We start from the raw sequence: 15797 nt of genomic DNA, 5'->3' as shown, positions 1-15797 counted from the left end.
TAAAGGCAACATAATGGGGCACACTTAACTACATGTAATTCAGTATCACAAACAGTGCCAGATTTAAGGGGAACACACTGGGCACCTCTCCCCCCGTGATTGACAATATAAAACTGAAACACCAGAGGTCAAAGCCCTCTGGACCCTCACTGTTTGACTATATTAATATTCACTTCTCTACTTTATATGGTTGTAAATTTTTTTTTCTTGACACCCATTCTCATACCTGTGTGTCATGACTGAGGGTTTCACACTGCATGCTCACACTGCGTGCTCACACTGCGTGCTCACACTGCGTGCTCACACTGCGTGCTCACACTGCGTGCTCACACTGCGTGCTCACACTGCGTGCTCACACTGCGTGCTCACACTGCGTGCTCACACTGCGTGCTCACACTGCGTGCTCACACTGCGTGCTCACACTGCATGCTCACGTTTGACTGCCCCCTTTCTGAAAGTCCTAGTTCTGCCCCTGACAAAAATAAAGTGTAAAGCTTAAAGAGGTATGGAAAAGGCTTCAAATATTGCAACATCTAGGATTTGGGAGGTAGATTGGCCACCCAGAAACCAGTATACAATGAATATATCTTCCGAAAATCAGCATGAGAAATAAGAGGCTATTTCTGTCCACAAACAATTTGGCCGATTTAGGAAACAAGCAATGTCAATTTTTGTGTTTGTGTTGAATTGATAACTTAATGGGGAGAAAGGCACAACAGGCATGCCTAAAGCATGCATGAAGATACATGTAAGCTGCCATCGTTGCAGCCCAAATGCATTAAAACGAGGAGTTTTCTTGACATGTTGAAAATGCAAAATATTATACATTAATCTCTAAGATGCATAGACCTGAAATTTTACTCTTACACATAGTTGGTCAAAGTAATTGTGAAATCTTTTCCAAAAAAAGGAGTATGTGACATTGAAGGTCGAGTGGAACGTAACTTGTGTGGCATACGGTACATGCAGTTGCAGCAGACCATTCAGAGGCCACAGAGAATAACTCGGTCAGAATAGGAGTATGTGTACCCAGACCTGAATCTTAGGCTGAATCCTTGTATGTGTGTTCATATACATATGAAGCCTCTAGAAAAGGACAGCAACCACGTGTGCTTGTTTGCCGATTCAACAATTTTCAATGTACAAGTATCAAAGAAAAACAGATAAACATGTATCAGATTCTTCTCATGAAACAGAGCGGATTCAATTCCTATGAAAATACACGTAACTATAATTTACTTGTCGATGAATAAGGACGATGGCATGGAACCTTTTAGTGTTGTGGGGCTGCTGTGGTGGTCCCCAAAACAAACCTGGCAGTGGTCTAGCAGCACAGCACCATACACATTGGCAGCTGCAACACAAGAAGACGGTGAGGCTTACACTCCACCAAGTTTCTAACTTCAAAGTTCTTTTGCAGACACTGGATAAAAAAAGTCCTTGGCATATTGTGGTGAACTAGGATTGTAGTTTCATGGAGGGAGTAGCAGTGTCTTGGTGTTTAATAATTTTTTTTTGGTCATCAGAGGGTGCTCTTTCAATTTTACGGTGTTGTAGGTCCAGGCGCGCAAGTATACATAATTTGAGTTTGTATTAGGGCACACTTTTTGCATAAGTAAATTAAATAAAAAGTTCTTTTCTATGGCAGATAGAAGGGGGGAGTCAAGTAAAAAGTTAGTAATCTTTAATTAAATATTTTTCCAATGTTATGGGGCAATTCAGTTATTTTAACCACTTCCAGCCGGGGGCTCCGGTACCGGAGCCATAGGCCTCATATTTGGGGCCGGGGACTCCGAAATTGGAACTTTACTATAAAAAAGAAAAAAGTTGCTGGGCATTTCTTAAAAAGTTTTAGGCTGTCAGTTAAAAAGTTTAGGCCATCATTGGCCGGTGAATTGTGACTTTTTTTATAGCCGGGGTGACCGAACTTATTTTATAGCCGGGGTGACCGAACTTATCAAAGCCTGGAATAAAAGTACGAGCTCCTGAGAGCTGCCGGGCACTGCCAATCAATCCCTGTATTCTTTCAGTGCAGAGCGCTGCAATTAGCGGAGGTAATCTGTGTATTGTTTTGCAGAGCGCATTTGTTCGTGCTGCCGGGCGCTCGCAGGGGATTATCGCTGCACTGCACCGAGGACAAAGCGCGGGCTGTGCGGGCTCATTATGCACCTGCACCCCATGAATGACCTGGCCCGGGCGCTATTGGCCCTTACCACGTTGACTGACAGGGCACAGCCCTCGCTGCTTGAGAATAAAAACGCCGTGCAGTGTTCACATGTGTTCATATTGGGTATCGTGTTATTTAGAGCACAGACAACATGGCTGAAGTTATATCCAGAGAGTCCAGTTCTTCCAGCGAAAGCGAGTTTTATCTCAGTTCAGACGAAGATTCTTCGTCTTCTTCATCACCGCTGTCACCTGCTCAAGTACAGTCAAGTACAGAAATTGACAGTAATGTACCCTTGGCGGTATATGCCAAGCGCAAGAGACAGTCCCGTACACAGACCGCCGCGTCGACCAGCAGCAGTGCCGCACCGTTCCAGTGGACAGATGAAGACAGTACACCGCTGAAGTACGGTATGGTGGTGCCGTCGACCCCCGCCTGCATCGCAGCTCGACCTGCAGTGAAGCCTTTGAACTGTTTTTTTGACGATGTTCTCTGCAACAAGATAGTGCAAGAGAGCAACTGGTATGCCGTGCAGAGGCCCGCTACGACATCGGCGCACATGCGATCATGGACTGATCTGAACACTAGAGAACTGAAGGCCTTTCTGGGCCTTTGCATAATGACGGGCATTGTGAAGCACCCCACCCTTCATAGCTTCTGGTCCACTGACCCACTACTGAAGATGAGCCTTTTCCCGTCCGTCATGCCCCGAGATCGCTTCCTTGCCATCCTGCAGTCCCTGCACTTCAACGATAACACCGCCATGCCAGATGACTGCTCCGACCGCCTCTTCAAAGTGCGCCCAGTCGTCGACCATCTTGCTCAGAAGTTTGCCACTGTCTACGTTCCTCAACGGGACATTTCCGTCGACGACTCCCTGCTGAAGTTTTACGGGCGTCTCCGCTTCGCTACCTACAACCCCAGAAAGAGGGCCCGCTTTGGCATCAAGATGTACAAGTTGTGCCAGAGCACCGGGAGTGCCGCCGGGTACTGCTACAACTTCAAAATCTACATGTACACCGGCCAAAGTAAAGGAGACCTCCCAGCAACTACACAAGTGGTGATGGACCTGGTGAGCGACCTAAACGGCAAGGACTACAACCTTGCCCTCGACCGGGCCTTCAGCAGTCCCGATTTGTTTCGATGACTTCACAACCAGAAGTTCAACGTCGTCGGCACCGTTATGGCAAACAGAGAAGGGATGCTGAAAGACCTGCAGTCCGTCAAGCTGAAGCGGGGCAAAACAGCGTCCCGATTGGCCGACCTGGGTGTCAGCGATTCTCTCCTGGCCATGGTGTGGTGAGACAAGTGCAACATCCGTATGCTCTCCACCATGCATACGGTAGACATCCGTGGCACCGGCAAGCAAGACAGGACAGGACAGGAAAAGCAGAAACCGACCTGTGTCATCGAGTACAACGCCCTGATGGGGGGCGTTGACAAGAGCGACCAACTAGCGGCCAATCATCGAGCAACTCGTAATTCCCTCAAGTGGTACAAGAAGCTCTTCTTCTACCTGCTCGACTTGACGCTGGTGAACAGCTACGCTGTGTACCTGGCCGTTGGTCACCACCTCTCCTTCCTCAACTACCGCTTGAGTCTTGTCCGTGAGCTGCTGTTCGACGAGCCCTTGCCCGAGTACCGCCCTCAGCACGATACTCCACCATTCACCAACTCCCGCTTTGTCGGCCGACACTTCCCCGTGGACTTTTGAGAGGACCAGCTATGGCGACTTCCGCTACCGGCGGTGTGTCCTCTGCGCTTCCCGTGGTCTGCGAAAGAAGACACACTTCGAGTGCGACACGTGCCACCAGCCCCTCTGCGTCGCCCCCTGCTTCAAGGAGTACCATACTGTCCACTAATTAACACTTTGAACATTTACTTTCATGGACATTTTCATTGACATTATATTTTGTGTTTTTCATGTGTGTTTTGACTTGATGCCCCACTTATCTAGTGTAAAACAATATGTCATTTACTGGTGGTTTTACTAGGTGGTCATAGTTTCAACCTTTGAAAAAAATTACAAAAAGACAAAGTTTCTGGAACGTACTGCTTTGAGGATGTTGTATTTTCATCTCTTGAAAAAGTGGCACATTTCCTTGTAATGGTTTTACTAGGTGGTCATGTTTTCAACCTTTGAAAAAAATTACAAAAAGACAAAGTTTCTGGAACGTACTGCTTTGAGGATGTTGTATTTTCATCTCTTGAAAAAGTGGCACATTTCCTTGTAATGGTTTTTTACTAGGTGGTCATGTTTTCAACCTTTGAAAAAAGTGACAAAAAGACAAAGTTTCTGGAACGTACTGCTTTGAGGATGTTGTATTTTCATCTCTTGAAAAAGTGGCACATTTCCTTGTAATGGTTTTTTACTAGGTGGTCATGTTTTCAGCCTTTGAAAAAAATGACAAAAAAATCAAAGTTTCTGGAAAGTACTGCTTTGAGGATGTTGTATTTTCATCTCTTGAAAAAGTGGCACATTTCCTTGTAATGGTTTTACTAGGTGGTCATGTTTTCAGCCTTTGAAAAAAGTGACAAAAAAGACAAAGTTTCTGGAAAGTACTGCTTTGAGGATGTTGTATTTTCATCTCTTGAAAAAGTGGCACATTTCCTTGTAATGGTTTTTTACTAGGTGGTCATGTTTTCAGCCTTTGAAAAAAATGACAAAAATATCAAAGTTTCTGGAAAGTACTTTTTATTCCTTGCACCGGTCTTTGATTTTTATTTGATTAGAAAGAGTTGAAATTTATTTTACTACTTTTATGAGTTCGACTACTTCAATGAGAAAAGAAAACACAAGAGAAATGACAAGAAGAAAATAAGAGAAAAAGAAGTTCTCTCCAAATATTTGTCTGTGTGTGTATTTCTATGTGTACTTTATTTTATTGGTTTCTAAATTTTACTTGAAATTGTTTGGGAAATAAAGTTTGGGAAGGGAAATATCTTACACTATGGGAGGGAAAATGAACAAGTTGGGAGATGAAATATGAGAGTGGCTTGGGGGGATATAAGTTTGGTAGATGGGAAAATATATAACAGAAAATAACCCCAATAGCTTCAAAAAATAGCGAAAGTTATATGCAGCAGCGCCACGAAAAAGACACACATTTAGACCCCTTTTTTTACAGCATGAATTTGTCCGTCATTGCCCGCACTCACTGAACAGTTGACAAAGCCCAGTGCACGTGCACAGCTTCCCATTCACTCACCGCATATTACACGCTGAGGTCTTGACCGTCAATCGCTCCGCATAGTAACACGGCAGCATAGCAACGCACTGGGCCAAGGCCCGGAACAAACGAGCCCTTATGTAACGCACACAATGGGGGCTCTATACAGAGCGGGCGGCTCGGCCGCAAAACCGAAGGGTCAATGGAAGTTGCTTGTGAGGGCTAGACTCGCCACGGGACACCCATTTTATGGGGTTTAGGCGTTCAGAAAAAAAGATATGAATTTTTGAAGATTTTTGAAAAACGAAAATATGAAAAAACCGCTTGGCAGCACATGTAACAGTTAAAAAAAGCACCCGGCAGCAAGTGGTTAAGCAAGGTCATACAGAAGGGGCGGAGTAAGAGTGCCTCAGTGCTTGGGCCTTGCCTACATGTACATTTTGTTAGGATTTCCCTCCACGTTTGGTCACGTACAGATGTTTCCGTAGAATGAATGGTTGGCCGACTGTAATTTAAAGCTTTACAAAGAGGATTGGTTGGTAAGGGTTTGTCTTAATCAATCATAAGTTAATTTTGGGGTTAAACTCTGTATAAACTGAAAACCATGGTGGGCTTAATTCTGTAACAGCAATTAATGTGGTTGATAAATTTATTTCTTCTGCCATAGGTTTCTTTTTAACATGTAAAATAAATCACCGTGACCACTGCTTGTAGGAATAAACTTCGGCGATCAGTGCGAGCAACCCCAACGTGGTGTGAAGCCTTCCGTCCATCCCTGGACTCAACAAAAAAATACTACAATATTACTGATCTTTGACAATCAGGAAGATTTAAAACCTACCCATAATGTGTTGTCCCGGAACGATCGATTCTACGCATTACTGCACACAAACCTCGGGACCAAGTCTCGGTGTATGAGACTCCCTGTCTGAACTGCACAAGATCGGGATATGTTTTATTTTATGACAAAAACACAACAAATCATGCACTTAAACTTGATGTAGGAAACAACATAGTGGACAAAAACTGTGCAAGAACACTGCATTTTGAGCATGCTTCTCCCACGAGACTTGTGTGTGAAGACGCACCGTGTTTACAGCCTTATCTCCCCATGATGTTTTTTGGGGTCATGGGAATCGGCGAAAAAGGGACTCGGGGAAGCCCTTTTTTATCATAATGGGAAAACTGTTCCATTTTCTCATGTTAAGTTTGGAAGATGGCTTTGTCACCTCTTCTTGAAAGGTTGTAAATTGGGAAAGAAGGTTTGCCTTTCCTTGCCTCTTTAATCCATTACATTATGTGTAGAAACTGTACCAGTTGCCATGGTTGCCATAATTTGTTTCTGTGTTGGATGCAAATCAAAAATACTCTAAAAATGTTCTGAACTTTCTTGGAACATTGGTATGGTTGATGGAAGTGAAAGACTTTTGATAAAGGTCTTTTATTTGAGAATTCATGCAAATGCTGTAATTTTTGGAACCCTCGCGGAGTATTAGTTGCACTGTGGTGCTGATGATGTCAAGGGCTTATGTCATCACACGCACTGCACTGCTGAAGCACTAGTACATGTACCGGTACATGTACACATGTACATGTACTAGGACATGCAGAATATTACATTTTGTACATGGTGCACTTTGACATTTACTTGACTTTCTTTGTAGTGCTGCCAAACTTCAAATCCACTTTGTTACAAACTGACACTAATATCTTCATGGTTCAGGCTTTTTAACCTTTGTGAATGCTTTCAGCATGTTCAGTGTTGTGGAATTTCATTTGAAATTCAAACAGGTTGGTGGCCGGAAATTGAGCAAGAATTCAGCTGAGTGACCTGGTGCTCTTGACAAATTCTCAGAGAATCCCCCCCAAAATTTCAGAAGTTCTTTAACAGTAGCATGGGCTAGGCTTATAAACATAGGATTGATTTTGTTCCCCTTTTCTCTTACCCTGTAGGTTGTTCTGCAATCACGTGATTACAATGCTCTTTCCATGAGTGTTATGGCATTTGTTGCCATGATTTATCCCTTGGAGTACATGTTTCCAGTTATTCCATTGTTGCCAACATGCATGGGTTCAGCAGAACAGGTAGGCAGAAAGTTCTCTTCACACCCATGTTGTTTTGATCACAGAATACAGTTCAACTTGAATTTTAGTTTTTGTTCAGCATTGAGAGAACTTACACGTAAATGTGTGTAGTTCAGGAGATGCACAACACAGTATCATATGGTTTGTTGCTGTTCATTTTCTTTGCTTGTGACTGGGACTTGGTCAAGAGTCTTTTGATCTTGTGGAATTCTGTGTGGGTCATGGGAGGTCTTGATGGCAAAACTGTTTCGTACCGGCACTTGATTCTTAGATCTCATGATGTAAAACTTCTTGGGGTTCTTTTAATAGTTGTAACTTAAGCTTTGTTATTTTGTACTTGTCTGTACATGATGTATATCATGTTGTCAAAATTTCACAAAGGTACCAACATGTCAAAAATGGCAATTTTTTAAATTCCTTTTTTAGTAAAAAGTTAAAGCAACTTACATGTACCTGACCATTTTGATATGCTTCTTGTAAGCAAACCATACATGTAGGTGCAGGCATCTCAATAACTGCATTTTGCATTCTCATACAGATTCAAACATGTGTACCTGCCCCTTAAACAAAAAGTATTGTCTGGAAAGACTTCAAACTACAATAAGTCAACTGAGATTTTGGTTCATGAAGGGACAGGCACCTTTGTTATTTTCTGAGCTTTGCATATGCATGTACCTGTATAAACAAACTTGTACTTGTCCCTTCCCAGTGGAAAACACATTTAACAGAGGGGCATAAATGTATGAGAACAGGATGTTTGTTTTCATGACCTGATTGGCATCTTTACTTATTCAATTTCAGCTGATAAACTACTGGGTTCACGTAAAGTTTACTATTCAAAGAATTATTTGAAGGTTTCCTTGCTGTTTGAAGTTGTTGCAAAGTTTGTAGTTTTTGCAGTTTTTAAGAAAAAGACAACTGCTCTTGTTATTATCTAGAAAACTAATTTTCTTCAAAATCCACTTGCCTGCCCCTTCTTGGAAATGGTGATAATATACACGTACATGTAACTTGGCTGCCTGGTATCATAAATATATTCATGATATTTATAATGAACACTGCTATACCGAACATTCATGTCATTCACATTCAGGAATGCCAAACCTCTCTCTTAGCTCCCAAATTTTCAGGGCACTTTTAACCAAATATTACAGATTTGTTTTAAAGGAAACATATTTAGAACTGATGATAATGACTCAACGTTGAGGAAAAGTCCACTCACGATGGAACAATGGACAACATAGGGTGCCCTCTGTATTAGTGGGTAGCATACATACATGTACATGTAGCACGTGTTCACAGGCGGACATGTGTATTCGTATGTACCATGCAATTCTGGTGACTCTGGTACAGAAACCTTGCATAATAATCACAGCAAACCTGGAAGATTTACAGTGTAAGCTCAAAAACCAACTGACACGAAATAAATGCCCAGATAGTCACTAGCATTTGTTACTTACTGTAACTTCCAGAAATCTTTAATAAATATCTTGCTAGTTTTGATAGTTTTAAAAAATGCTTGCCTGATATTTTGTTGCACTTCCGATTTGTACGTAAAAGCGTGCTTCCAGTGCTACTGTATTTGAATGGTTCCCAGAGCAGCCCATTTATCTTAGTGCCATTTTACCAACAGGAACCAGTGTAAACCTTCTTACATGTCACATTTAAACCCTAACCCTCCCAAATCCTTAACTGCGAAGTGGAAGAATTTAGAGGATTCAGGGTGTATGGAAAAAGTACATGGCTGATCTTGAAGGATGCTATGTATGAAGGTTGTGGATTAGACCTTTTGTTGTTTGTGCTTAGTCAAGCACAAATTCAGCCCAATGTTTCTTTTGAATCAGCTTCACAGCTCAAGAGTGTTATTCGCAATGCCTCAACATAATGACAGAAATTACTAGAGGATTTTGAAGGATTTGGGCAGTTAGGCACGCCTCCAAATGACACTTCCCAATTTTCACGAAATTTTGGAGGATTTGGGCTTAATGCGTGAACGTTGAAAATCAGAGGATTTTGGAAGATTCAGGATGGTTACTTGTAAAAGGGCTTAGGGGGTTAGGTTTAAATGATGATGTAAGGAAAACTTGATTTCGTTTTGCGATTCTACCTCAAGTGAGGACTTCCTGAAAGGTGAAACATGAAAGGAGATTATACAGAAATGCAGGATTTTTAAATTACCTTTTGCTTGTAAGTTTTTGGGAGCCAGCAAATGTTTAAATATGGACCAGATTTTTAAACAGGTGCATGCATCAGTGGCTGAAATGGCTTTACTGAACCCATCGTGTTTCTTATAGTGACGTTCCACTGTACACAGACTTGCCCAAAAGCTGTTAAAACATTCAAGTCTGTGTTGACTAAGATGATTACCATATCATCATCTCAGTGTACATGTAGTTTCCCTGTTTTCAATGGATTTGGACTTTTTTCAGTGATGCACAAGATTATCAGCATGACTACTGGTACATGTACATGTTGCTGGTATTAATTGTATTAAAATCACCTACATGTATGTATACATGTACATGGAACACCAAGGATTTTGATAGGCATCATGAGACACCCACTTGACTTGTCTAAGATCTTACAAATACTGTGGTTTAATATAAGAGCCTAACAAAATATTGTGTTCTGTCCAATGTCAGTTATTCCTGATTTGCTGTATTTTTTAATGCAGTTTTCTACATTCACTGCAAAGTTAAATTCCCATCTGTGAGTCTTGCATTTTTCAGCAACATATCAATGATATTGTCCAAAGATGAATGAGAAAATGTAATGAATTATGAGAACGACTCAGACTCCAATGCATCTTTATATACATGTAGGTGTAAATGTTTTGGCTGATTCCTCCCACCTCTTAGACTGAACATTTCATCATTGCTTTCCTCACTCATTATCATCCTGTATTGGCATTAAGTGCACTGTTGGATGAACAGATACAAATAAAAAAAGAAAAAAAAGGATATTCCGGTGAAATAAAGTGCATTGGTAAGGGTTAATACAGACTAATTGGTATGGTCTGTCAACAAATCACATAAATATATTTTTGTGTGCAAATTAAATTTAATTTGACTTATTCTTTTTTCCATCTGTATGTGGTACACATGTACCTGGACAGTATGTATATAGTGAAATATTTGCATGTGTATTCATATTGGAAACACAAACTTTGCGTAGATTCTTTGTGTAGATTGTAACCAGTCCTTGTATATACATGCACTTTCTGTACTTATTTCAGCTGCTGTTGGCTCCAACACCATTCATCATTGGTGTTCCAGCTAGTTTCTTTTTGTACAAACCCAACTTCAAACTACCTGAAGATGTGTGGCTTGTAGATCTGGACACAAATAAGGTACATGTAGATGCCTGTCTTGTTTCTATCCTTAATACATAATGCATGTTCTTCATGAAATGGACCAAAATGCAACTCCGCATGCCATTTTTCAAAACTTCTAAAAGAGTGACAATGATAATGTATGTATGTAAAATACAAATTAGCACCTTCAGATTTATAAAAATTGATTATTTGGGGATAATTCTAAAAGGCATACTATGTGCATTTGGTGGACATTTGGTTGGTTACCAGTGCAAATCAAATGGAGCAGAATTCATTTTAACCACTACCAGCCGGGGACTCCGGGATCGGAGCCGTATGGTTTATATGTGTGGCCGGGGTCTCCGAACTCGGACAAAGGAAACAGGGCCCTGTAACAAAAGACCGTACTCCTAACAAAAGACCAGGCTGCTGGGCATGACCGGCATTTTTCGCTCTCAAAAGTGGTGATAATCCAGCGTTATTTAGAAACCGTATACCAGGGTTTGGGGTATTTAGAGCAAGCGGATTACCACCGGGGACAAAAGCTCTCCACCACCGCAGCGATGAGCCACACAGCACCGCTGCATGCTAATCTGGCCCCTATTGAAAAGAGGTCAGCAGTGCACTGAGCCAGGTTCGTGAACAAAAGACAGCTGTATAACACCGCACAATCTGGGCTCTGTTTACAAGGCTGCAGGCCTGGCTGAAATATTCGGGCATCAATGAAGGTCACCTGTCAACTTAGAGTAGTGCCTGAAGATTACTCCCTGCGGCTATAAACGACTGTCAAATGGAATGATGAATTTTTGAAGGATTTTGAAAACGGAAAAAATGATAGTCATGCCGGCCCAGCATCCTCAACTTTGAAAAATGCCCCGGTCCGAAGTGGTTAAGTCTTACGTCAAAGTATTTGCAAAGCTCCATGTCAAAACCTCTCTCAACAACACATATCGGCCAGGTCTTATACCTTTCCTTCACAATCTCTCTCACCATTCCAGCATACACATATCGGCCAGGTCTTATACCTTCCCTTCACAATCTCTCTCACCATTCCAGCTTACACATATCGGCCAGGTCTTATACCTTCCCTTCACAATCTCTCTCACCATTCCAGCATACACATATCGGCCAGGTCTTATACCTTTCCTTCACAATCTCTCTCACCATTCCAGCATACACATATCGGCCAGGTCTTATACCTTCCCTTCACAATCTCTCTCACCATTCCAGCATACACATATCGGCCAGGTCTTATACCTTTCCTTCACAATCTGTCTCACCATTCCAGCATACACATATCGGCCAGGTCTTATACCTTCCCTTCACAATCTCTCTCACCATTCCAGCATACACATATCGGCCAGGTCTTATACCTTCCCTTCACAATCTCTCTCACCATTCCAGCATACACATATCGGCCAGGTCTTATACCTTCCCTTCACAATCTCTCTCACCATTCCAGCATACACATATCGGCCAGGTCTGATAACTTTCCTTCACAATCTCTCTCACCATTCCAGCATACACATATCGGCCAGGTCTTATACCTTCCCTTCACAATCTCTCTCACCATTCCAGCATACACATATCGGCCAGGTCTTATACCTTCCCTTCACAATCTCTCTCACCATTCCAGCATACACATATCGGCCAGGTCTTATACCTTCCCTTCACAATCTCTCTCACCATTCCAGCATACACATATCGGCCAGGTCTTATACATGTACCTTCCCTTCACAATCTCTCTCACCATTCCAGCATACACATATCGGCCAGGTCTTATACCTTCCCTTCACAATCTCTCTCACCATTCCAGCATACACATTTCTGCCTGGTCTTATACCTTTCAACCACCAAAAATAATCTTCAAGTATGGCTGCATCAAAAATGTATAGTGTACCCATACATTCTGTTTGCAGATTTGTGGTTTCACATGATTTATTTCAGTGATTTTTACCCCAGAATTTTTATTCAGCTTTTGCTACTTTATCTGCTCTGAGTGGAACGAATGAGGGTGTGACTTTTTGGTACTCACTGCATACATGTAGGTGCGCCGTGAGGTGCGCAAGTATATGCTTGTTTGACGCGCAAGTTTATGCGTGTTTGATGCGTAACTAATTTATTGTGACACGTATGGTCTTTGCATACAAGCAGAATGCGTGCAAGAACCCACTTGTAACCACCTGTTTTTCTTTTCGCCGATTGAGGGTGCACTGCAGTTCGGGGCAGATTGCACTTTGTTCAAAGAAGTGAAAGATTTATACAACCTAAGCCATTTTGAAGAGAACTCATGCCTACCTCCAGTTTCACCCTTGAAACTCATAATATATCACTCATAGTAGTAATAAGGCTAGAAAAAAAATGTTGTGTTTGCTGATATACGTACATTGAAACTTAAAATTTGGGTTGTTGGCAAGATAAAGTTTTTACTTTTTTTACTACAAATAATAGGGTGGGATTACAGGTGACTATCAGATTAACACAAACATACTGTGCATACTTACCATTATATGGTTGAGTAGTTAGAATGTATGTAACGATAAGGAGCAGATGAGCATAATGTAAATGTTGTTATATCGTGTAGATCACATTCTGTGGAAGTCATGAAGAGGTTCCAGTATTGCCCGAGCCAGAAGGATCAGTGCTGAAGAAACACTTCAAACAGGTACATGCACATTTTGGTTTTCCCATTTTTTACGAGCACTATATTTGTACTGAAAAAATTTGTACATAATTTGTACATAATCTCACAGGTCTAGGATTACCAGGAGATATACAGGTCATTCCCTTCATAGTCATGTCTTATTTTTATGTTTTTCCTTTTGAAAACAAATTAATTTTCTACTCTGAGTGCATTTTTAAATTCAAATACTTCCTTGTGTCTTTAAGAAAAATTTCCAGACCTGCGTTGTGTTTAATATTTTGGAAACAAACCCTGCATTGATTTTTTTGTATGTTGATCATAGAGCTACATGTGTATACAAAAACTAAAACGCTAACTTCACATTCTCTGTGTGGAGAAAATTTGATTCCATCCCGGTAGCAGACATTTTGAATCCATTTGTGTGCTAGTAGAACATTCGAAATCAGAGAGAATGAACATCGAATTACATATTCTAAATCCAATGCGCAAGTACAACATATGCGAATGCCAGTGCGTCTTTTGAATAAGATGCACACATTCAGAGCAACTGTCCTTGGATGAATAAGTTCAGCTAAATTGAAAATATGTTCCCTTGATGGAGCAGCGGCTGTCGTGCACATTGGGTAAAATCCAATGAAAAAAGGTCAGGGCAAAATTCATGTGCAGCGTTTCGCATTTTTTTAGTGCAGAACAAACTGAAATGCTCATTAACTGATGGTGCCTTTGAGTTGTTTGCGTTTTGGCTTTGTTGACATGTTGTTTCAGAATACAGACGCAGATATGCAAATAGCTATACAAAAGTCGTACAAAATGTTGAGTTTTCCATGGGTTTGTGCACATGGATGCGCCCAGCAGGCATCACTTTGTACATGAGTCAGCACGCTAGTTTTTATGTGTAGCTCTATGGTGTTTAGTCACTTGTCTTAATGTCAGGGTACAGGGAAATACCTCATTATAACTGACGATGAATGTATTCCTCTTTCATGAACCTTAATGATAATCCAAAGTATGCTTGATGGTTTTTGTGTATCAAACTAAACGAACAAGTTTGAAGGGGCATTACAGCATTTAACCTAAAACATTGACACAGTGTGGACTTACATGTATGTGGGTTAGGCCTTCACCACGGTGAGGGGACTATTTACTTTCTTAAATTAGTTGAGACCAGGCGCGGGGAAAAATGCCTCTGTAATGGTTTGGGTCCCCATAGTGTTATATTTCAATGCGTGTCCCTTAACCCAGTAACAAGTGTGTGTGTATATGTGCCTTTGTATCAATGTATGCCTACATGTGCATGTGTAACCACTGATAATTATGTTTTTCAAAATGAATATGTGTATATTTATTGCACAGCCATGCCACCTTTGTGCTCAAACACATGTATTCCTTTTCAATACTTCTGCCCGATTCCTTCTACCTCAGGTAAAATTTCAGTCAACTAGAGGTTTTAACTCTGTATTATGGTGTGCTTTGAGGTTTTTTACATTGTGTTCTACATGTAGCCGCAGTGGTTTTGGGGGTTGTACTGTACATGTACAGGATATTTTCTAGCTTTTACACATACACCTGAAGTATACATGTGTGTGCATTGAGGTCTATGTACTCAGCTTTCGTGTGTCTCTAGTTTTAGTGGAGTTTACATTCCAGGCCTAATTTATTGCATTTTATTGCATTATTTACATTCAGATTTTAACAAACAGTTTCCTGAGCATTTTATAAATGGTACATGTATTTATTTTCTGTTGACTCAGGCCTTGGCTAGTATGAGCCTCAGTCCTCCACCCATCAAAGACTTTGAGCAATCCAGAGGAGAAGTTGAAGCCATAAGCCGACGCCGAGAGAATTTCTCTGATGAAACAGGATTTAATCCCTTCATTTATGGCAATGACGTGGACTCTGTTGATGTGGCAACACGTGTTGCTATGGTGAAATTTTTCAACTCTCCCAATGTGATGGCACACCACAACGAGCATACACGGACCCTGCGTTTACATCCAAGACCTGTGGTTGCCTTCCAAGTTCACAGTTTCCTCAAGTCAAGAGGTGTTTTAACCAGATTTTGTGAACGACTTGCCTCAACTCAGGTACATACATGTACATGCATCAAATAATGCACTTATTGTTTATACATGTACATGCTACATGTATGTGTCTATTCGGCGTTGACTATTTATATACTGCATTGTTGGAAGCAGTAAAACAGTTGTATGTGTAAGCTCGCAGGTTTATATTAAAAGCGACAAAACATGAAATAGTGAATACTCTGGGCACAAATGCATCTTCTCCTTTAACCCTAACCCCCTAGGCTCCTGCACTAGAAAGCATACTGAACCTCACAAAATCCAACAGGTTCATGTACTTGTCTATGTACTTGTACATGCAGGTCACTGTACCAAACCCGATAAACTCCCACAGAAT

General features: G+C 41.3%; 1 protein-coding gene across 6 annotated transcripts in view; it reads left to right on the top strand.

Moving 5' to 3' along the window:
• madd (MAP kinase activating death domain) overlaps positions 1-15797 on the top strand; it is a 142280-nt gene that overhangs the window by 10362 nt on the left and 116121 nt on the right. For all 6 annotated transcript variants that reach the window (XM_087130427.1, XM_087130426.1, XM_087130428.1 and 3 more), the window contains exons 4-7: positions 7291-7422; positions 10658-10771; positions 13320-13400; positions 15131-15463. In XM_087130427.1, coding sequence (XP_086986553.1) covers positions 7291-7422; positions 10658-10771; positions 13320-13400; positions 15131-15463 — 660 coding nt within the window. The remainder of the gene's footprint in view (positions 1-7290; positions 7423-10657; positions 10772-13319; positions 13401-15130; positions 15464-15797) is intronic.

This window comes from Acanthaster planci, linkage group LG20 (genome assembly GCF_054643075.1).
Source record: "Acanthaster planci isolate LZ-2023a linkage group LG20, COTS_SCS, whole genome shotgun sequence".
NCBI lineage: Eukaryota > Metazoa > Echinodermata > Asteroidea > Valvatida > Acanthasteridae > Acanthaster > Acanthaster planci.
This window is presented reverse-complemented; position numbering and strand designations above follow the sequence as displayed.